The following is a 22,006-nucleotide window of genomic DNA, read 5'->3' as shown; positions in this document are numbered from 1 at the left end:
ACAGTTTCCCGTGTGTATCAAGAATGGTCACCACCCAAAGGACATCCAGCCAATTTGACAACTGTGGGACGCATTGGAGTCAACATGGACCCGCATCCCTGTGGGAAGCTTTTGACACCTTGTAGAGCATGCCGACAAATCCAGGCTGTTCTGAGGGCAAAAGGGAGGCATAAAACTAAATATTAGGAAGGTGTTCCTAATGTGTGGTATATATAAAACACAAGCAAATCGACAACACCGGGCCTTTAAAGGGTACCTTAGTGAAGTGTTATCATGCATGAGATGGCGGACTAACTATGTGCATGTCAAGGTATTCCAATAACCAGTTACACAATAATAAACCACACCATGGTGTTGTCCCAAACCTTTATTGCAGCCCTGGAACAGAACATTTACAGCACGTGTCAAACTCATTCCACGGAGGGCCCGAGTGTCTGCGGGTTCTCTCCTCCCTTGTACTTGATTGATGAATTAAGGTCACTAATTAGTAAAGAACTTCCCTGGGTGTCATTGAAAGGAAAAAAACTCAAATCCGAAGACACTAGGTCCTCCATGGAATGAGTTTGACACCCCTGATTTATAGAAACTGTGACAGCCGTCCAACCCTGCATACAGAATGCATTTTCACAATAATTTAAAAACCTGTTAGCCTATACAGCTGGATACTATGTTTACCTCTATGTATAACATGTTTGTGTGTAAACCCCTATTCATATGTGAACTGCAATAAAAAATAAACACTGAGATTGTAGTGATGTTTTCGGTTACTGCTGGTTGTGGAATGTCTTTCCCTTGGAGTACAGTCCGCTCTGAGCAGCAGAGCCTCAACTGTCACATATGGCTTTGAAAAAAGTGAAGCACTTTCTTTAAAATTTTCATAATTAAAAAGGTCTGATACTAAAAAGTGTATTTTTATTTAAAAATCTAGAACAGATCTATCTTGTAAAGTTTTGTATAATGTAAAATTAACACGTTAAAAATTCACATTGACTTCAAAAGTGTTAGGGAATAGAAAAAGACCCACTAGTGTTATAGAAAAAAGACAAAATAAGTCCTAAGAACTAGATTGCAACCACTTGTTTTCGTGTACGTCGAAACAAACCGTTATTTGGTTTCCTCAGAAAAGATTTGCATTGCAGCATTCCCTACAGTACATCACCTTATCACCATTATATCATCCGGCAGGCCCCTTATTACCATGTACAGAAAACTTCTACAATGGAAAAATGTCAAACAAAAACGCACTCATCTGAATTCACAGAAACATTACAGCGTTGGAGGAACACAAACTAAGCACACGACTGAGTTTCCTTGAAAAAATTAAGTCCTTTTTCTTTACCATACAGCCTTAAGTTCAAAGCATGAGCTAGCATCATCCTTGCAGTAAAAACAAACCATGACAACATTATTAACGACTACATCAATATTAAATACTAGCAAAAGTCGAGTTAGATGTCGCTAGGACAGAGTGAGCAGGTTACACTGTCACGTTCCCTTCTAGATGTACAACAGCGTTTCTCTTTGAACAGTTGGTTTGGGGGGGGGGTGCACTGAAACGCAGGCAGAGGGACAATAAGAGGTGGTCCGGGTGTCTGCTAAATCAGCAACAATCACAGACATTCAAAAACCTTTGTTCCAAATGAAGCACTTACCCTGGGCTTGAGCCAGTTAATATACAAGTGAAAGTAGAACTGAGAAAGGGAACAAAAGTTTATGATTTTTTTTTTTTTTAGAGTTTAAGTGTACTGAATGATGAATTTCGAATAATCATGTTGCTGTTGGACCATGTGTGTGCGTGTGGGGAGCAGATCTATTGGAGGACCTGGGACACTACACAGCAGCCTGTTTTACCAGGAGACTGGGTTGGGTCAGACCATTAACCCATAACAGCTACACCCACACTGAGCTGCACCTAAGGGTTACTACCATACTCTGAGACATGCCCTTCCTTTGTCTCCAGGTAAAAATCTGTTTTTCCCAGAACAAATGGCATATGTCAACATTTCTCCCATTTGAGAGTTTACATCCAACCCAAATACAGCAAAAAAAATAAAAATAAAAAATACCACAAAATAAAAGAAATAAAATAGTAAAAAAATGGACACAAGCCTGGCTTGGGTATAACTCATTGTTAGATGTTCACCATTCTGGCTAGAGGTATGAGTAAGTCAAAAACACTTTCAGTATTAAAGAAGTAACAGTGAGAGCGAGGTACTAGGAGTTGGAACAAACAAAACTGAAATTGAAACGAAACGAGTCTCAAACGCATCTTAATGAGAACTACGGCTCATAGGATTGTTTTATAGACATACAGTCTATAAAATGCACACACGCAAACATACACTATATATACAAAAGTATGTGGACACCCCTTCAAATTAGTGGATTTGGCTATTTCAGCCACACCCGTTGCTGACCGGTGTATAAAATTGAGCACACAGCCATGCAATCTCCATAAACAAACATTGGAAGTAGAATGGCTTTACTGAACACCTCAGTGACTTTAAACGTGGCACCGTCATAGGATGCCACCTTTCCAACAACTCAGTTCGTCAAATTTCTGCCCTGCTAGAGCTGCCCCAGTCAACTGTAAGTGCTGTCAGCACAAGAACTGTTCGTCCGGAGCTTCATGAAATGGGTTTCCATGGCCGAGCAGCCGCACACAAGCCTAAGATCACCATACGCAATGACAAGTTTCGGCTGGAGTGGTGTAAAGCTCGCCGCCATTGGACTCTGGAGCAGTGGAAACGTGTTCTCTGGAGTGATGAATCATGCTTCACCATCTGGCAGTACAACGGATGAATCTGGGTTTGGTGGATGCCAGGAGAAAGCTACCTGCCCCAATGCATAGTGCCAACTGTGAAGTTTGGTGGAGGAGGAATAATGGTCTGGCGATGTTTTTATTGGTTCGGCCTAGGCCCCTTAGTTCCAGTGAAGGGAAATCTTAATGCTACAGCATACAATGAAATTCTAGCAGATCTTGTGCTTTAACTTTGTGACAGCAGTTTGGGGAAGGCCCTTTCTGTTTCAGCATGACAATGCCCCCGTGCACAAAGCAAGGTCCATATAGAAATGATTTGTCGAGATCGGTGTGGAACAACTTGACTGGCCTGTACAGAGCCCTGACCTCAACCCCATCGAACACCTTTGGGATGAATTGGAACACCGACTGCGAGCCAGGCCTAATCGCCCAACATCAGTGCTCAACCTCACAAATGTTCTTGTGGCTGAATGGAAGCAAGTCCCCGCAGCAATGTTCCAACATCTAGTAGAAAAGCCTTCCCAGAAGAGTGAAGTGGAAGCTGTTATAGCAGCAAAGGGGAGACCAACTCCATATTAATGCCCATGATTTTGGAATGATATGTTCGACGAGCAGGTGTCCACATACTCATGGTCATGTAGTGTACATCTATACACATTCTCAGTCATATACGTATGAAAGCTCACACACTCACCCTACATCACCAGACTCGTCTGTTCACCTGTCAGCATAACTTTGCCCTAGATATGCAACATCTTGACGTGTAGACTCAATACATACTGGTAATACAAAACTGCAGCTTTGCATCTTCACATTTAACAAAAAACTGAACTCGGCTCAGACGTGAAGTTCTTTGACTAGTAACATGTACCTCTGCTTGCTATACACAGGAAATGGAAAACAACCTACATTCCATTAGCGAAAAGCTACCCTCACATTATCTATCTACATCTGTAAGAGAAATTCATTGATACTTTTCATTATATGAAAAAAAAAGGAAAAAAAAGAAAAGAAAACAAATATATATAGGGTAAATAAAAAATATCTAACAAGTTCTGGAAGTGAGATTTTACACTAAAGAAAGAAAAACAAGATTCTGAGTGTGCGAGTGAGAAATGGGAGACAGTGATGAATGCCGTGATGGCGCTTTTCATTCTCTGGAGGTGGGGAAGCGCGGCTGCACGCGCTCAGTGGGATGCGATGTGGGCTGGTCCTCAATCAGTCTTACCGCGCTGAGACCGCAGGCTCTACGTTTCTATGGAAAGAAGATACTGACCTCACTAAGTGACAGTGATGGAATAAAAAAGCAGTTACCATTCAATTTAATTCATAATACAATTACATCTGGTAGAAAAAACATTTTGACAACATAACACTTTACACGATTGATACATCATATAATAAAGAATTCAGCGCACAATCTAACAGACAAAAACAGGATGGAGGCCCTCTATTTCAGTTGTAGTCACATTACATGTCATTTAACAAAAATCCTCAAACAATATCAAGATATGGAAAATGTATGGTATGACTAGTTGACTAGTAGACTCCTGCGAGAGCCATTTTATAAGCTGTGTTTCATAAACCAGCCTCAAGGGGGAGCTACACTACAAATAGCTTCACTGGCCTTCATTACTCACCACAAGGGAGAGTTAAGTCTACCTACCTTGATAGGATTAATCCACAGACTACATGTGGCCTACACATATTAGAGCACACGCTACCTACTAATCACGTGTGTCCTCACTGGCATGGGCTTCAAAGTCAGGAATATCTTATTATACGACATACAAAGAAAGACCGCCTATTTTTGTCTGCTGTGGATACATGCCCAAAGGTCAGCTTCACTGAGAAAGCTGGGCTTCTTAGATGGCATGAAACCATACTGCTGGTTAATAGCCAAAGTGCAAACTATCTATTAAACAATGATTATGGACTAATTACAGTAGGCCTGCATTCAGCTGTGAAATGTCGATTCTATGAAATTATGATTCTGAACTTGTAGAATGTCTGATTCTAAACTTCTTGCTGTACAATCATACAATAGAGTAAAAATGAATGAGAAGATGCAATTGCGTTATGACAAGTTTTTAAATGAAAGTTTACCTGTTGGCTGATCTTCCATCTGTTCTTCTGCCTGGGAAAGCTCTTCTGTTGAAACGAAACATGGTGGTCATTTTTTTAAATGCTTCAACACACATGCTTTCTACTGGACATGTTTTCAGAGAACAGGGTCAATGACCACCATGAAAGCTTATACAGAAGAGCTGCTCATAGTAATAACACTGGACCGGAGTTAAAATAATGTTATCACCAACCTATCAACTCCTCTAGCTCATCTACTTCAGCTTCATCCTCTGCAACAGAAACCCAGCAGTTGCAGTTAGTTAAAACGGAGAGAGAGAGGAGGCGCTGAAGAATGACATCTGAATATTCTTGCCCTCAACTGAGTGGAGGTATACGGACATAAAATCCCACTCAACACGTACCTGCAAACTCTTCCTGAAGAGCTTCCTCCTGTTGAGTTTTTTCTGATTCAGCTTCTGATTCTTCTGTTTGTTCTGAATCTGCTGCTGCTGTTTCTTCTACCAGCTCTTCTGTGGAGCAAAGGAACAAGTTATATTAGAACACTGTTTTTCAAAAGACAATGAATGACAGCCTCACATTGAGAATTGACGTATTCATCCACAAAATGAGCAGAGAGACTTTTAAGTTTCAAGTTGTATTAGTGGTATGTACGGGATATGCATGGTATAACCATCCAACGATATGCTTACTTGCAGGTTCCTTCTCCACAATGCAACAACAATAAGAAATAATACAAAATGAGGTGACATGAGCAACACAAAAAACAGATAGGAGAGACAGAAAAGTGAGTGCCTTATCCACTACCCCAAGATTAGATGGGAAAGGGGCCACTGCCCAACCTCTCTACATACATGTAGCTACTCTTATCAGATAAGATAATGTGTGCATACACTTCTGCAATGCAGCACCTGGTGTTCAACTGTGCTCGTTTTAAACTGTGTGAAGACAAACACATCAGCAAAAACAGAGACCTTGAGATGATTTTCTTTCAATACTTTCTGGACCCAGATTAAGCCTACCCCTGGACTAACAAGCGTTTGTTCTGTTCTGGATTATTTTTCCTTACCCTCCTCTGTTGCTGGCTCCTCTTCCTCTTCCGCCTCCTCCTCCACGGCCTCCTCCTCAACTGGTGCAGCCTCTTCTTCTGCGGGGGCAGCCTCTTCCTCAACAGCGACTTCCTCCTCAACTGATGCAGCAACTTCCTCCTCAACAGGTGCAGCCTCTTCCTCAGGTGCGGCCTCCTCCTCAACAGCTTCTTCTGTGGGAGAAGCCGCTTCTTCAACCGGGGCAGCCTCTTCAGCAAACTCCTCCTCAACTGGTGTGGCTTCCTTCTCAATGGCGGTGATATCCTCCTCGACTTGGGCGGCTTCCTCTACCTCTTCAACGGGGGCAGCCTCCTCCTCCTCGACTGGGGTGGCCTCCTCCTCCTTGACTGGGGTGGCCTCCTCCTCCTCCTCGACTGGGGCGGCCTCCTCCTCCTCCTCGACTGGGGCGGCCTCCTCCTCCTCGACTGGGGCGGCCTCCTCCTCCTCCTCGACTGGGGCGGCCTCCTCCTCCTCCTCGACTGGGGCGGCCTCCTCCTCCTCCTCGACTGGGGCGGCCTCCTCCTCGACTGAGGCGGCCTCCTCCTCGACTGGGGCGGCCTCCTCCTCGACTGGGGCGGCCTCCTCCTCGACTGGGGCGGCCTCCTCCTCGACTGGGGCAGCCTCCTCCTCGACTGGGGCAGCCTCCTCCTCGACTGGGGCGGCCTCCTCCTCGACTGGGGCAGCCTCTTCCACAGGGGCAGCCTCTTCTTCCTCCTCCAGAACCTCAGGCTCTTCCTCAATGATTTCAGGCTCATCCACCTCCGGCTCTTCTTCCTCCTCCAGAACCTCAGGCTCTTCCTCAATGATTTCAGGCTCATCCACCTCAGGCTCTTCTTCCTCCTCCAGAACCTCAGGCTCTTCCTCAATGATTTCAGGCTCATCCACCTCCGGCTCTTCTTCCTCCTCCAGAACCTCAGGCTCTTCCTCAATGATTTCAGGCTCATCCACCTCCGGCTCTTCTTCCTCCTCAACCACCTCAGGTTCTTCCACAACCTCAGGCTCAGGCTCTGTAAGGAAGAGACAGCATTATGCAACTTAGCTGATAACGTGGATTTCCTGCCAAAACCAACTACAGCATTTCCCAAAATGCTGTATCACTGGGTGATACATGTCTATGTTATTGGCTGACTTTTTCCTTCAAAGAATGTACCATTTCAATGTCTTCTTCAAGCTTACACACCTGATAGGGGAGCTGCAACTTCCTCTGCTTCTGTGGCCTCGATCACTTCTTCAACAACGGGTTCTGGTGCGGCTAAAGCAAGGGGACGCGGGGAAAGAGATACGGGGGGTAGAGGGGAACAGTTAAGACCATCCTGATCGCAGTTGATCCTTTTACTTAAACTACGGCCTTATCTGGCATACTTCATCATTTTCTTCTCGCACAGAACGTTCCAAATGTCTTAAGGCACATTTAAGAAAGTGCACCAACTTTATGAGGTGACTTTCCATGGTGTGTCAATAATGAAAAAAAGTGTATGCTACTTTAATATAGATTTCTAAAGTACTAAGGCATAGACCTTCAGAATAGAAACTGCTGACTTAAACCATGGTAGGTATATGTATGTAACATTAGTTTGTATAATGTGACAACAGGTATTGGTGTCTTGTTGACAGTAGGTGTAAGCATGTCGTGTGCATGTCGTGGGGTTTTACACAACAACGTGTGGCAAGTCCAGCTTATCAGAGCCAATGGTTAAAAGGGTAGAGAATGGCTCATGCTCCCCCTGGAGAAAACGTATAGCGCCTACAGGTGGCAGACATGAAATCAATACAGTTTACATGTACGAGTTTAATGGTTAGCTCTTGACTTAGTCGTAGTAGCACCATGTGGGTGTCTGGTGGAGGACACAGTTCTACTGAGGGTAAAGGTTTCATAAAGACCCTTTAAGGCCCACACATACTATGATTTTAGCCGTGTTACGCCACGATTCTGCTGTCCCGGGAAAATGTCCACGTTGTGGGCAAATTCTTAGGTTGTAAACAATTGTCGGACGTCTTGGCTCGTTCGGGGTGACAGGGTCTAGGTCTGCCGATTTACGTACCACCACGTGCGGTCGTAGGCGCCGACAAAGTTCTGTCAGTGTCTTTATCGTGTAGTGTGGCTGGTGTTACGAGATGATCCTGGTGACTGACAAATAGGTACACAGAGTATGCACACAATAATATGATTGTGGATAGTCATATTAATGTAATAGTTAGATTTAAACATTGACATGCTTTGCAAGAAGAACGATTTCCCTTAATAAACTTGTTTACATGACATCTGAAATCAGGCTACCTGATGGGATTTTGATAAACGAACAAAATCGGCACCGTGTTATTTTTGGGAAGTCTATTTGATTCCGAGTTCAGACAAAGTTTGGATGTGAAAACTATTTCTAAGATGCATACTTTTAGTTTTTCCCGAACTCACTTCACTCGCGCATAAGCATAGAGGGAGACTTGCGCTGCTGGCACACGCTCAGATCAAACACACCGCTGCAGTTGACATAGCCTGAAAGCCTCGCAAGCCAATCGCAGAATGTGACAACAGAACTGAAGCAAATCGTACAATCTGGCCAGGTTGACGTCAAGATTTGAAAATTCGGTAACGTCACACAGTGCGACATCTAATAATCGTAAAAGACGGAATCCGACGTACACTGCGGGAAGGCCTTAACAGCTCGTGACGTTGTAGTTGGATGCTATTTTGTCTAGTCAAGCCCATAGTTCAAATTCAATGAGAATACAGATGAATAACTTGGATGTTTAAGCAATTAGGATACTGCATAAGTAGTAGGCTATGTTTGAGTATTTCACATTATGTACAGAAGAGAACAGTGTAGAAGATGCCTTTGTTGTATCTGTATCGATTCAATGGATACGTACACCACCAGTGGTACTGGGACCTTCTCCTGTGTCTGTGGGTATGTTTCACTACACACATTTCCTCTCATGAGCTTTACCATCTACCACAGTTAATACAGGTGTGTGTGTGTACACGTGTAGACCAGCAGGAGTTCTACCTTCTTCCACAGGTGCTGCAGGAGCCTCCTCTGGTGCTGCATCTCTGGTAATGACGACGGTAGCCTTCTCTTTCAGCCCTGAGGGTTTTACAAGTGACGCAGGGGGATGAGGACGACATGGCAACAACTCTTGTTCAGGAGAAGTGCCTTTACGAAGGCTACACCTCTGTATAATGTATACTGTATTTGGCATAGTAATATTCATGTAAACTCATCAAAAAAAGAAACGTCCCTTTTCAGGACCCTGTCTTTCAAAGATAATTAGCAAAAATCCAAATAACTTCACAGATCTTCATTGTAAAAGGTTTAAACACGGTTTCCCATGCTTGTTCTGCTCTCTCTTCGTCTGCCCACGTGTTCTCGCATACCCCTAGAGCATCGAGCCAGCGGGGTGGTGGCACTGGAATCCTCATCTCTCCCAAGTGGACATTCTCTCTTTCTCCCCTGACCCATCTGTCTATCTCCTCATTTGAATTCCATGCTGTCACAGTTACCAGCCCTTTCAAGCTTAACATCCTTATCATTTATCGCCCTCCAGGTTCCCTTGGAGAGTTCATCAATGAGCTTGACGCCTTGATAAGTTCCTTTCCTGAGGATGGCTCACCTCTCACAGTTCTGGGTGACTTTAACCTCCCCACGTCTACCTTTGACTCATTCCTCTCTGCCTCCTTCTTTCCACTCCTCTCCTCTTTTGACCTCACCCTCTCACCTTCCCCCCCTACTCACAAGGCAGGCAATACGCTTGACCTCATCTTTACTAGATGCTGTTCTTCCACTAATCTCATTGCAACTCCCCTCCAAATCTCCGACCACTACCTTGTATCCTTTTCCCTCTTGCTCTCATCCAACACTTCTCACTCTGCCCCTACTCGGATGGTATTGCGCCGTCCCAACCTTCGCTCTCTCTCTCCCGCTACTCTCTCCTCTTCCATACTATCATCTCTTCCCTCTGCTCAAACCTTCTCCAACCTATCTCCTGATTCTGCCTCCTCAAGCCTCCTCTCCTCCCTTTCTGCATCCTTTGATTTTCTCTGTCCCCTATCCTCCAGGCCGGCTCGGTCCTCCCCTCCTGCTCCGTGGCTCGACGACTCACTACGAGCTCACAGAACAAGGCTCCGGGCAGCCGAGCGGAAATGGAGGAAAACTCGCCTCCCTACGGACCTGGCATCCTTTCACTCACTCCTCTCTACATTCTCCTCTTCTGTCTCTGCTGCTAAAGCCACTTTCTACCACTCTAAATTCCAAGCATCTGCCTCTAACCCTAGGAAGCTCTTTGCTACCTTCTCCTCCCTCCTGAATCCTCCTCCCCCTCCCCCCCCCTCCTCCCTCTCTGCAGATGACTTCGTCAACCATTTTGAAAAGAAGGTTGACGATATCCGATCCTCGTTTGCTAAGTCAAACGACACCGCTGGTCCTGCTCACACTGCCCTACCCTGTGCTTTGACCTCTTTCTCCCCTCTCTCTCCAGATGAAATCTCGCGTCTTGTGACGGCCGGCCGCCCAACAACCTGCCCACTTGACCCTATCCCCTCCTCTCTTCTCCAGACCATTTCCGGAGACCTTCTCCCCTTCCTCACCTCGCTCATCAACTCATCCTTGACCGCTGGCTACGTCCCTTCCGTCTTCAAGAGAGCGAGAGTTGCACCCCTTCTGAAAAAACCTACACTCGATCCCTCCGATGTCAACAACTACAGACCAGTATCCCTTCTTTCTTTTCTCTCCAAAACTCTTGAACGTGCCGTCCTTGGCCAGCTCTCCTGCTATCTCTCTCAGAATGACCTTCTTGATCCTAATCAGTCAGGTTTCAAGACTGGGCATTCAACTGAGACTGCTCTTCTCTGTGTCACGGAGGCTCTCCGCACAGCTAAAGCTAACTCTCTCTCCTCTGCTCTCATCCTTCTAGACCTATCTGCTGCCTTTGATACTGTGAACCATTAGATCCTCCTCTCCACCCTCTCCGAGTTGGGCATCTCCGGCGCGGCCCATGCTTGGATTGCGTCCTACCTGACAGGTCGCTCCTACCAGGTGGCGTGGCGAGAATCTGTCTCCGCACCATGTGCTCTCACCACTGGTGTCCCCCAGGGCTCTGTTCTAGGCCCTCTCCTATTCTCGCTATACACCAAGTCACTTGGCTCTGTCATATCCTCACATGGTCTCTCCTATCATTGCTATGCAGACGACACACAATTAATCTTCTCCTTTCCCCCTTCTGATAACCAGGCGGCGAATCGCATCTCTGCATGTCTGTCAGACATATCAGTGTGGATGACGGATCACCAGCTCAAGCTGAACCTCGGCAAGACGGAGCTGCTCTTCCTCCCGGGGAAGGACTGCCCCTTCCATGATCTCGCCATCACGGTTGACAACTCCCTTGTGTCCTCCTCCCAGAGTGCTAAGAACCTTGGCGTGATCCTGGACAACACCCTGTCGTTCTCCACTAACATCAAGGCGGTGACCCGATCCTGTAGGTTCATGCTCTACAACATTCGCAGAGTACGACCCTGCCTCACACAGGAAGCGGCGTAGGTCCTAATCCAGGCACTTGTCATCTCCCGTCTGGATTACTGCAACTCGCTGTTGGCTGGGCTCCCTGCCTGTGCCATTAAACCCCTACAACTCATCCAGAACGCCGCAGCCCGTCTGGTGTTCAACCTTCCCAAGTTCTCTCACGTCACCCCGCTCCTCCGCTCTCTCCACTGGCTTCCAGTTGAAGCTCGCATCCGCTACAAGACCATGGTGATTGCCTACGGAGTTGTGAAGGGAACGGCACCTCCATACCTTCAGGCTCTGATCAGGCCCTACACCCAAACGAGGGCACTGCGTTCATCCACCACTGGCCTGCTGGCCCCCCTACCTCTGAGGAAGCACAGTTCCCGCTCAGCCCAGTCAAAACTGTTCGCTGCTCTGGCACCCCAATGGTGGAACAAGCTCCCTCACGACGCCAGGACAGCGGAGTCAATCACCACCTTCCGGAGACACCTGAAACCCCACCTCTTTAAGGAATACCTAGGATAGGATAAAGTAATCCTTCTAACCCCCCCCCCCCCTTAAAAGATTTAGATGCACTATTGTAAAGTGGTTGTTCCACTGGATATCATAAGGTGAATGCACCATTTTGTAAGTCGCTCTGGATAAGAGCGTCTGCTAAATGACTTAAATGTAATGTATGTAAATGTTCAATGAACCATTAACAATTAATGAACATGCACCTGTGGAACGGTCGTTAAGACACTAACAGCTTACAGACGGTAGGCAATTAAGGTCACAGTTATGAAAACTTAGGACACTAAAGAGGCCTTTCTACTGACTCTGAAAAACACCAAAAGAAAGATGCCCAGGGTCCCTGCTCATCTGCGTGAACGTGCCTTAGGCATGCTGCAAGGAGGCATGAGGACTGCAGATGTAGCCAGGGCAATAAATTGCAATGTCCGTACTGTGAGACGCTTAAGACAGCACTACAGGGAGACAGGATGGACAGCTGATTGTCCTCGCAGTGGCAGACCACGTGTAACAACACCTGCACAGGATGTACATCCGAACATCACACCTGCGGGACAGGTACAGGATGGCAACAACAACTGCCTGAGTTACACCAGGAATGCACAATCCCTCCATCAGTGCTCAGACTGTCTGCAATAGGCTCAGAGAGGCTGGACTGAGGGCTTGTAGGCCTGTTGTAGCAGGTCCCCACCAGACATCACCGGCAATAACGTTGCCTATGAGAACAAACCCACTGTCGCTGGACCAGACAGGATTTGCAAAAAGTGGTCTTCACTGACAAGTCATGGTTTTGTCTCACCAGGGGTGATGGTCGGATTCGAGTTTATCGTCGATGGATTGAGCGTTACACCAAGGCCTGTACTCTGGAGCGGGATCAATTTGGAGGTGGAGGGTCCGTCATGGTCTGGGGCGGTGTGTCACAGCATCGGACTGAGCTTGTTGTCATTGCAGGAAATCTCAATGCTGTGCGTTACAGGGAAGACATCCTCCTCCCTCATGTGGTACCCTTCCTGCAGGCTCACCCTGTCAGGACCCTCCAGCATGACAATGCCACCAGCCATACTGCTTGTTCTGTGTGTGATTTCCTGCAAGACAGGAATGCCAATGTTCTAGCCATGGCCAGCGAAGAGCCTGGATCTCAATCCCATTGAGCACGTCTGGGACCTGTTGGATCGGAGGGTGAGGGCTAGGGCCATTCCCCCCAGAAATGTCAGGGAACTTGCATGTGCCTTGGTGGAAGAGTGGGGTAACATCTCACAGCAAGAACTGGCAAATCTGGTGCAGTCCATGAGGAGGAGATGCACTGACTGTAATTTTTGATTTTGACCCCCCCCCCCCCCTTTGTTCAGGGACACATTATTCCATTTCTGTTATTCACATGTCTGTGGAACTTGTTCAGTTTATTTCTCAGTTGTTAAATCTTGTTAAGTTCATACAAATATTTACACATGTTAAGTTTGCTGAAAATAAACGCAGTTGACAGTGAGAGGACGTTTCTTTTTTTGCTGAGTTTATATGGCTAGTAACAATATAGTAATGTACATTGAGATTTAGGTCTAGGAGGTCATATGCATAAACCTTTAGAAATTCACATAATTAAAAACACAAATATAACATTTAAGGACTGATTTGGGTTTACATTTGCACTTAAACACTGAATTGGTATTGTGTTCTGATATGCTGTGGAAAGGTGAGGTCTGCAGTGCTAAGAGATAGCAAGACAGGGGAGCAAAGAAAAATAAAAAAGGAAAGAGTATTCCAATAGAAACGACTGGGAGGGAATGCCCATTTAGGCACAATGTCTAACCCAAACCTTGTGTCTGCATACAACTGGCCATTTGTGTAACACCAAAACATCTTATTAAAAAGTGGGAGACAAGTGCACTTGATAACAGGAAACCTTCAAGAATCCACCAACTTTATTAACAAAGAACAAGCACATAGCTGATCCTTTCCTGAGTTCCATCTCCACCAAATGCAAAATAAATCATTAAGTCCTTGTCTAATTCTACAAATATCTTGTCTAGCGAATTTAAATAAAGCTATATATAAATTAACACAAAACTAAACCACATCTGAAACTAAGCTTACAGCACCTTGCTGTCCTCTTGGCACCTTTCCTTGTCCAGTTCATACTTCCATAGAGAACAGCATTATGATTTTTTTCCACAAGCAGGAAGTGGCTAAAACACTATGCACTATACATTGTGGAAATGGCTGTCCTGCACAGTATGGGGTTTCCTACTCCCATTCGCAGGGGTCTGTCACTGGAGACCTCTCACAGGTGGTGTTTCTCCTGAATCTTTTAACATCTGTGTCACCAGAGGGAGTGAAAGATCACCGACATCAGTGCAGATGTGAAGAGTTTAGCATCATTTCCGGACCCCCTTATCAGACATCTTGAGCTTTTTAGCAGCAGCTTTGGGAGACTCTTTATTTTTGGCGTCTTTGGGGACCTCCACCCTCTTACCCTTCACCTCTTTCCCTGACTTCTTGTCTGGCTTTGTCGCATTCTTCTTAGCTTTCTTGCCCTGCTCCTCTTTCTTATTTTCTCCCTCCTTCTCCTCTTCTTATTTTCTCCCTCCTTCTCTTTCTTCTCTTTGTCTCCCCTAATCTTGCCCAAGGTCTTCTTAAACTCCCCCTTCTCTGGCTTGTCCTCCATCCTAGCTGCCGTTGCCACCTTAGCCTTCTTTGCCACCTCGTCCCTCGTCACCCCTAGGACCTTCTCCTTCTCCCTGGCCAGGATGTTCCTCACCTCGGCCAGAGCCATCTTGGCAATCTTTTTGGCCTCCATTCGCTCATGGATGATGGCCAGCTGCTGGTTCAGGGCCTCCCTCAGCTTCCAGCCCACGTCTTTGGTAAGAGGGTTTTCTGGGACACGAGAATACCATTTAGCGGCTTTGACAGTTTTTTCACTGCCAGGCTGCTAGGGTCACAACGCAAGCATACTGCTGACCACACTTCAAGCGTTTAGTAGGTTGCAAAGCACCCTGGGTAATTGGATTTGCTGACTGGGAATGTTAGGATAACAACAACTGGCATTTTTCTGCACGTTGGAAAGGTTTCGCTTTCCAGACAACATCTGTGGTCAAACACGTTTTGCTACACAGATGGGGTTCAGTTGGTCCAACAGTTATATGATGTTGTCCAATATTACACTCAGCACACCACGCAGACATGATGGATTTCAATCATTTCATACCAAATACCTTATAACTACAAAAGGGGTAGTCAAATACAACATGCGGGCTAGAAACCAATTCATGATTGTATGTCAAGAAGCAGTCATGTTTTTTTTTTTACCAGTACACTTAAATTCAAAAGATCCCAATATGGTTATTAGAACTATGGTAAGCAAGACCTTCATAGCTCAAACTCTACTGCACACTGGAACCCACACTGTTCCTCATGCAATACCTTTTTTGGCTTTTCTCTTGGAAACATGTCCTGGATTTTTATCTGAGGTTTAGGAAAACAAAAAGTTAAAATATGGATATAGTCTCAGTAAGACTGGTGTATCTGCTTGGTGCTTGGTGCTCAACCACCAATAGGAACAGCCAAATCGCAGAGCTTACCTATAGTAGGGCAGAGCAGCCGTTACAACAGAACAAAACCAAGCTCAACCAATAACAGATGGAGGGAAGTCTTGTACATCTCTCAGCTTTCATTAACACCCTTGGCAAGCTTACACATGGGTGGGGCTAAGATTTTCTTTCACAATCTAATAGTAAAGCCTTTGACATAGAGCTTTCGAGAGTATTGGTAGTAATAATGCAGACAGAATCTACTTGGGCCACCCCTCGTCTGGCATTGCCAAATAGTGGCTGCGGGTGAAGTCACAAAATCAGGAGCAAATTCAGTATGAATTAACAAAACTAAAAACCAGCCAGACCTCAAACAGATTCTATGTTACAGCCCCGCCCAAAAAAACGAAACGTGCATGTTGATAACATGGAAAAGCAGACAAAACGCTTCAACACATTTTGAGAGCATGGACTAGACTACAAAGCAATCTGGACACTCATCCACAACAAAGTACCTTTGGTCTCAGTAGCCGCCTCTTTTTTCTTGACCTTTGTTTTTGGAGATTCTGGTTCGATTAAGTTGGCTAAGAAGATTAAAAAAAAAACTATGACCACCAACATAAATCAACGCTAACTTAGCAATGTTAAGACTTCAAAACTTTTGCAGAATATACAGGTTTCTTTAGCTAGCAGACCTGCTTTCCATGAATGATATGCCATGCATTCACGCATCTGAAAATTGGCATATGGCGTAGTCGACTACTCAGAGCTTCTTGAAGTTTTGCTCTCAGCAGAGAGAATAAAAAAAGGGGAGCAGGTGAAGTACCTCTGTGTCTCGCTCTTTTCCGATCGGGTCGAGGTTCATCTGATATTTTTCAAAAGGAACATGGCATTAGAATCTAACAATCCTGTGACCATTACTAATGAACACCAGGCAAAACTAATATACAAAAATTACCAGAACAAAATTTGACAACTCAAAACATGCCCATGCCAAACCCCAAAGGCGGACAGATGCTACCATTCAGGGCTCTACGCTAACCTTTTTTACAAGGAGCACGTGCGCCTAAGTTGAAAAATGTAGGAGCACACCAGGAAATTTGGGAGCACAGTCAAAAATATTTGGAGGTAATAAAGCTAGAATCCTTCATTTTTCTAGGCGCACTGGTGCTCCTAAATACAATTCCAGGTCTTACAGCAAAATATTTAGGTGCAAATACAAGTAAAATGGTCACACTGTGGACCCCTGCCACACATTCACGATTGCTTTGTGCTTACCCATACCTCCTATTCTGATAGTTTTATTACATTACTTGTTAGAGTATGACTTGGAAATGATGACCATGTGAGTGTGACATGACTGTATAACTAATTTTACACTTTATCAATACATTTGGAATCATATTTGTCAATGGTGCCAAAGACCAATCAACTAAAACAATAGATGGGTAGTTGCAATGGAAATATTTAAGATTAGTAAAGTTCATATTCAGTTTAGAGTGATTAACAAAATGTTTAGCATATTTATATATTTTTCCCTTTCTGTAATACACATGATATCCAGCGTTCTGTTTTTAACACACTGGTTGGTCACATGTTATGGATTAAACTCATATCTGTTGATAGTGATTGGAGGTACAAGGACCGAGGACACTGATTATTATTGTATTCTGTGAAACAGTGATTCTGTAGCAGCTGACAAAGTCACTGCCTTTAGTTTTTTACTTCCTACAAGCTTCTTGGACTGGTGTTGTCTCCCTGTTGCAACTTGTATTAAACCAAATTGATTTATGATTGACTTTATCTGCGACTGCTCTTCTTTTGTTCACCTGGAAATACATTTTACAGTTATCCACCATCAAAAGGCTTTGAGGCGTCAAAGCACCATTTGTACAATGGCCCTCCAGGAGTCACTGGTTGTTCGCATACTCCACTTGCCTCTTCGCCTGCCCCGACATCTAAAAAGCAACATCAAGTCCTTCAGGGCTTGTTTGACAGGGTAATGCTAATAACCCAAAAGTCCACGCAACATGACCACACTTCACCAATTGGGTCACTTGTCTAATTCTATTTTAAAATGGGCAGTTAAGTATTACATGACCCGCTTGAGCTGTGGCGACATAATCTACTACAGCCACTATGACTTATTTTCACACGAGAGAATGAATCTCACCAGTTCAACCTGTTCCTAGGTTCCTAGCTATACGGTCAATGCTTGGTCATTGTACTTGAGTAATAAGTCAAGCCTCTAAATGAGTGAAAGCCAATACGAAATCTGAATGGATTCCACCCAAAAGCTTGCTCAGCAGGTTTATTGTTCTTTGACAGTGCCATTCCTTATACCTTTTGTGCCAGACATGTGTTTGCTAGTACTTACAAGAAACCGGTCTTCGTTTGCTTTCAATGTTGTCATAGACAACACATTTTTGACCATAGATACAATTAAAAATTACTGGAACTTCCAATTCTTGAGTTCCATCTATAGACCACAATGTTTAGAGTTTGAAAACAAAACTAGCTGGGTAAGTCTCTTTAGGGCGAGTGGGAGTCAGCATTGACCCATTTCAGAGATCTGGGGTTCAGGTTATGATCTGCGTCTCAAAGCAGGTAAAAGGTCCATGGCGTGTGGAATTCGGTAAAAGTCCTTGAACTCATAGTTGGGCTCAAATCAGGGAGCACATTTTTCCAAAACCACCTCGGGCTAAGTCTGCAACATCATATTTCATAACGCTGTCCTAGGTCGTCTAGAAAGTTGGTTTAAGGAACAGTCTAAAGCTAGTTTCTCAAAGGGTTGGCTTTAACAAAAGTGGCCCGCTAACAAGAAATGATTAACACCTGTGCAACAAGTCCTCCAGCAAGCCGGTCTCTAAATATCTTATGTGCAAAGTTTCAACCCCCCAAAAATCTATGCTTTACCACGCAAGGAAAAAAGAACATTCACAACAAACACATAAACCTTAGCGAATAAATAATCTGAAAAACACGTTTTTAATTGTGTTTAACGTGTGGATGACGAAGACAGGGATGGGGACAAATAGCAGACCTGAATACGTTCAAAAACCAACAAACACAGAACATGAATAGTAATCCTAATATGGACAACAGAAAAATAAATACGATAATGAGGGAATGCTTCACTGATGAAGAAAATTATAATCTTCAACAAAACTTTCAATAAAGTAAAAAACTTAGACGAAAGGTCAAACTAAAGTAAAAAAGTATAAATATAATTCCTGCTAAGTGGATCAAATGTGCTAACGTTAGGGCCCTAGGGTATGCAGGACTGTGGTTGGAAAAAAGAGAACCGATCTGTTACCCAAGTGCAGTTGTTCATTGCATAAAATCGGTAGTTTGCAGTCTGTTAAGTGGAAATGCACATCATAGAAAAGCATTATTCAGCCTGGCATTTAAAAGTGCTGCAAAAATCCTGAAGGCGTAGTCTTCGTCCCACCATCGAAATCTTCAAAAAAGACTTGAGGGGTCAACTTCTACATGACTTAACCCTTCAAATTATTCTGCCAGGGAATTGTGATTTTTACGGAGGGTTTTTCAACAAACGCGCCTCAAGCAATGGGAAACAAGTCTAAAGGAGCAACAAGTCCACTTGGGACTTCATGCCACGGGGGATATGGCTACTGGTTATGGTAAGCAAGGCCTACTGGTTGTGGAGGCCTAAGATCACACAACTCTTTCCCTGAACCCCGTCAGTCTGAGAAGTGCCAGCACTCTCCTTCTCCGCCGCTCCATCCTCATCCTCAAACGGCTCAAACGGGTTTATGAGGCCATAGAGGAAGGTGAAGAAGCCTTGAAACCAATCGGAGTCCTCCTCCACTAACATATCCGGGACCTCCTCGAGGGAGTCCGACCTTTCCTGACTGCCATCTTTGGTCAGGCCTACGCAAACAGAGGGGAAAACAAGGAAAGGGAGGGAGGGAGGGAGGGAGGGAGGGAGGGAGGGAGGGAGGGAGGGAGGGAGGGAGGGAGGGAGGGAGAAAAAGAAAGAAGAGAAAAAGGTGGTAGAGCAGAGCAGGGGAAAAAAGGGAGGAAAGGAAGGGGTGGAAAGTTTTAAGCGAGGTCAGGCAGCGAGGGAAACTATGCAGGTCTAAGATCGCATGAAGCAGAGTTAGAGACTAAAAAGAGGAGAGAATAGCAATAGCATAGCCTAGAGGGGGGGTGGGCATGCCGAGGGACTCTATAGAATCTATCACTAGCAGCAGGGACCACAGCTGTGCCAGACAGGCAGTGGTCTGGGTGACAAAGCAGAGCAGTAGTCTTTATGGCAGACAGCAGCAGAGTAGACCGAGTACCAGAACATGGAACCAACTCATTGGACCAAACACTCCTGAAGTAGGTTCTTCCCTTTTGATTAGAAAGAAATGAGCAACTTTAAGATCATATAACAAGTGACTTAGAGATGAGAGAACACAGAAGTCCTTGTTATGACTGAGTAATTCTTAAAGCATGCAGCAATGGGCCCTAGATGTTATGTCAGTGGTGTGAAACGCGACAGTCAGTATGGAATCGGACTCCAAACACCTTTTCACAACATGCACATGCAGACTTTGTTGATTCATTGTCCAGTTTGGTAGAATTGACTAAAACAGTATCTTGTGGCAGAGATGGGTTAAACCAGTCAGTCATGCAAAAGAAAACCCAAATCAGTTATGTAATCACACAAACACACGTCAATAAATAACAATCCCGTTCAAATCGATGAACTTGCCTAGCAGTACTTTAGCATCCTCCACATCGAAGTCACCATCTCCATCAGCATCATAGGACGAAAGTTGACCTAGTAAAGTAGCAGGAGTTAGTCTTTAGCCCCGGGTCAGTGGGGGGGTTGGGTACGTATGGTGAAATGGGGATGGGTTACCATACCCTACACAATGATTATAGCTTAGGATGGAGGATATGAGCATTTATATTATAATAACAAAACAGTATGTTAATTGCGATCGTTCTTGGATGAGGATTAGGATAATCATTACTGTTCATTTCTGCATTTCCAGAAGTATTGCTGTTTATTTCTACGATAAGCAATATTATCATGAGTCATTTTTTTTTTATGATCATATTAGCGTTTCTGGTAAATCTGGTTACATAATAAAATAATAAAACATAAAATCTTGGTTAACCCAGAAGTAAAATCTTGTGTCATTTGGTCAGCTGTGTGATAAACTTTTGGGTCTATGTGTGTTAGAAGTCTCCACCCTCGCAAGAGGAAACTGCCACCCCCCTGAACCGATTCAAACAAAATTGTACATTAGCCTGACATTCAATTACTTGACCAATCAATGTGGATACAGGCGCTTGCTATGGAGCGCGCAAGGTATAGGCCTAGTCATTTTGGCCTGGGTGCTATCAGCTGCGTAGCAATAATTGTTTACAATGCGCAATAAACAATCAAGTGTAGGGCGCTAGATGGGAATGAAATTTTGCGGGGAGAGAGTGAGAGTGGGTGGAGGAGGAGGCTTGGCTTGAAGCGCTGGGCATCTTATGACATGCATTATCGGAATTAGACCCACAGAATTACACCTACAGAGGAACAGCTTCTAAAGAGGAACGGCTTCTACAGAGGAACTTTGAATGTCTTTGAACTTCTGAGAGTTGGACCAGAGCTAGATGGCTAACGAGCTTGTTAGTGCAGAATTAAAAACATGTCTTAACTTTTAGTAGTTAATATATCCAATGTGAAACGTGATACTATATTATCCATAACTAGCACTGAAAAAGTGAATCCATTCTTCTCCAATTAAAAATCTTCCCAATTTCTGAACTACGCTTGTAATGTCAGTAGGTTACAGCAGCCTAAGCTTCGGAGGGGGAGAGGCAAGTTGCACGCGCACACACACACACACACACACACACACACACACACACACACACACACACACACACACACACACACACACACACACACACACACACACACACACACACACACACACACCGAGAGCGCGCAAAGATTTTCAGCTGGCAGTCAGACACTGGAATAAGTTTGAGTGACAGAGTGAGGGCTTTGGCACATGCGAGTTGTTGCGTTTGTGGGACCTAAAGAACGTTCTTAACTGTACCCTGAACCGGTTCCAACCCCTATCACAACATAGCCACACTGTCTTATTTGAATAAATATGACTAGCTCAACATAAAAAAGCAAGGAAGCAATGATTCAAAATATTATTTTGCCAGCTTTGCATTACATTTGTTCATTTACATTGCATTAGATAATCAAACTTATTTGATTGGTATTAAATCATAAAAAAATACAGTGTGACTATTGAAAAAAGGTTAAATCTCTTTTATGACTAATGCAACTTAAAAATGTTATCTTTTCTTGTAATAAAAATGTAGTCAAAAGCAAGTGATTAGACGATATGTATGGGAAATAAATTGATTATTTCAATTGAGACTGGAGGTTTGGTGAGTCTCATAGTTAACACATGATTATTTGGGGGCATGATCATGGGCGCAAATATCATACCTTGCAGTGTCTCAGAGAGCTTAATGTGCAAGTCCTTTGCATTGGCTGCATGCAAGATTAAG

General features: G+C 44.5%; 1 protein-coding gene across 9 annotated transcripts in view; it reads right to left on the bottom strand.

Moving 5' to 3' along the window:
* Window positions 1–352: 352 nt before the first annotated feature.
* asph (aspartate beta-hydroxylase) overlaps window positions 353–22,006 on the bottom strand; it is a 36,272-nt gene continuing 14,618 nt past the window's right edge. For 2 of the 9 annotated variants that reach the window (XM_082960805.1, XM_082960803.1), the window contains exons 3-10: window positions 20,187–20,255; window positions 8,940–9,017; window positions 7,115–7,186; window positions 5,916–6,941; window positions 5,251–5,358; window positions 5,080–5,118; window positions 4,868–4,912; window positions 353–4,041 (exon numbers count right to left, since the gene is read on the bottom strand). In XM_082960805.1, coding sequence (XP_082816931.1) covers window positions 3,986–4,041; window positions 4,868–4,912; window positions 5,080–5,118; window positions 5,251–5,358; window positions 5,916–6,941; window positions 7,115–7,186; window positions 8,940–9,017; window positions 20,187–20,255 — 1,493 coding nt within the window. In that variant the 3' untranslated portion in view covers window positions 353–3,985. The remainder of the gene's footprint in view (window positions 4,042–4,867; window positions 4,913–5,079; window positions 5,119–5,250; window positions 5,359–5,915; window positions 6,942–7,114; window positions 7,187–8,939; window positions 9,018–20,186; window positions 20,256–22,006) is intronic. The other 7 variants (XM_082960811.1, XM_082960808.1, XM_082960804.1 and 4 more) reach the window with 6 other exon arrangements.

Source organism: Salmo salar, chromosome 14 (assembly GCF_965601325.2).
Source record: "Salmo salar chromosome 14, fSalSal1, whole genome shotgun sequence".
Classification (NCBI taxonomy): domain Eukaryota; kingdom Metazoa; phylum Chordata; class Actinopteri; order Salmoniformes; family Salmonidae; genus Salmo; species Salmo salar.
This window is presented reverse-complemented; position numbering and strand designations above follow the sequence as displayed.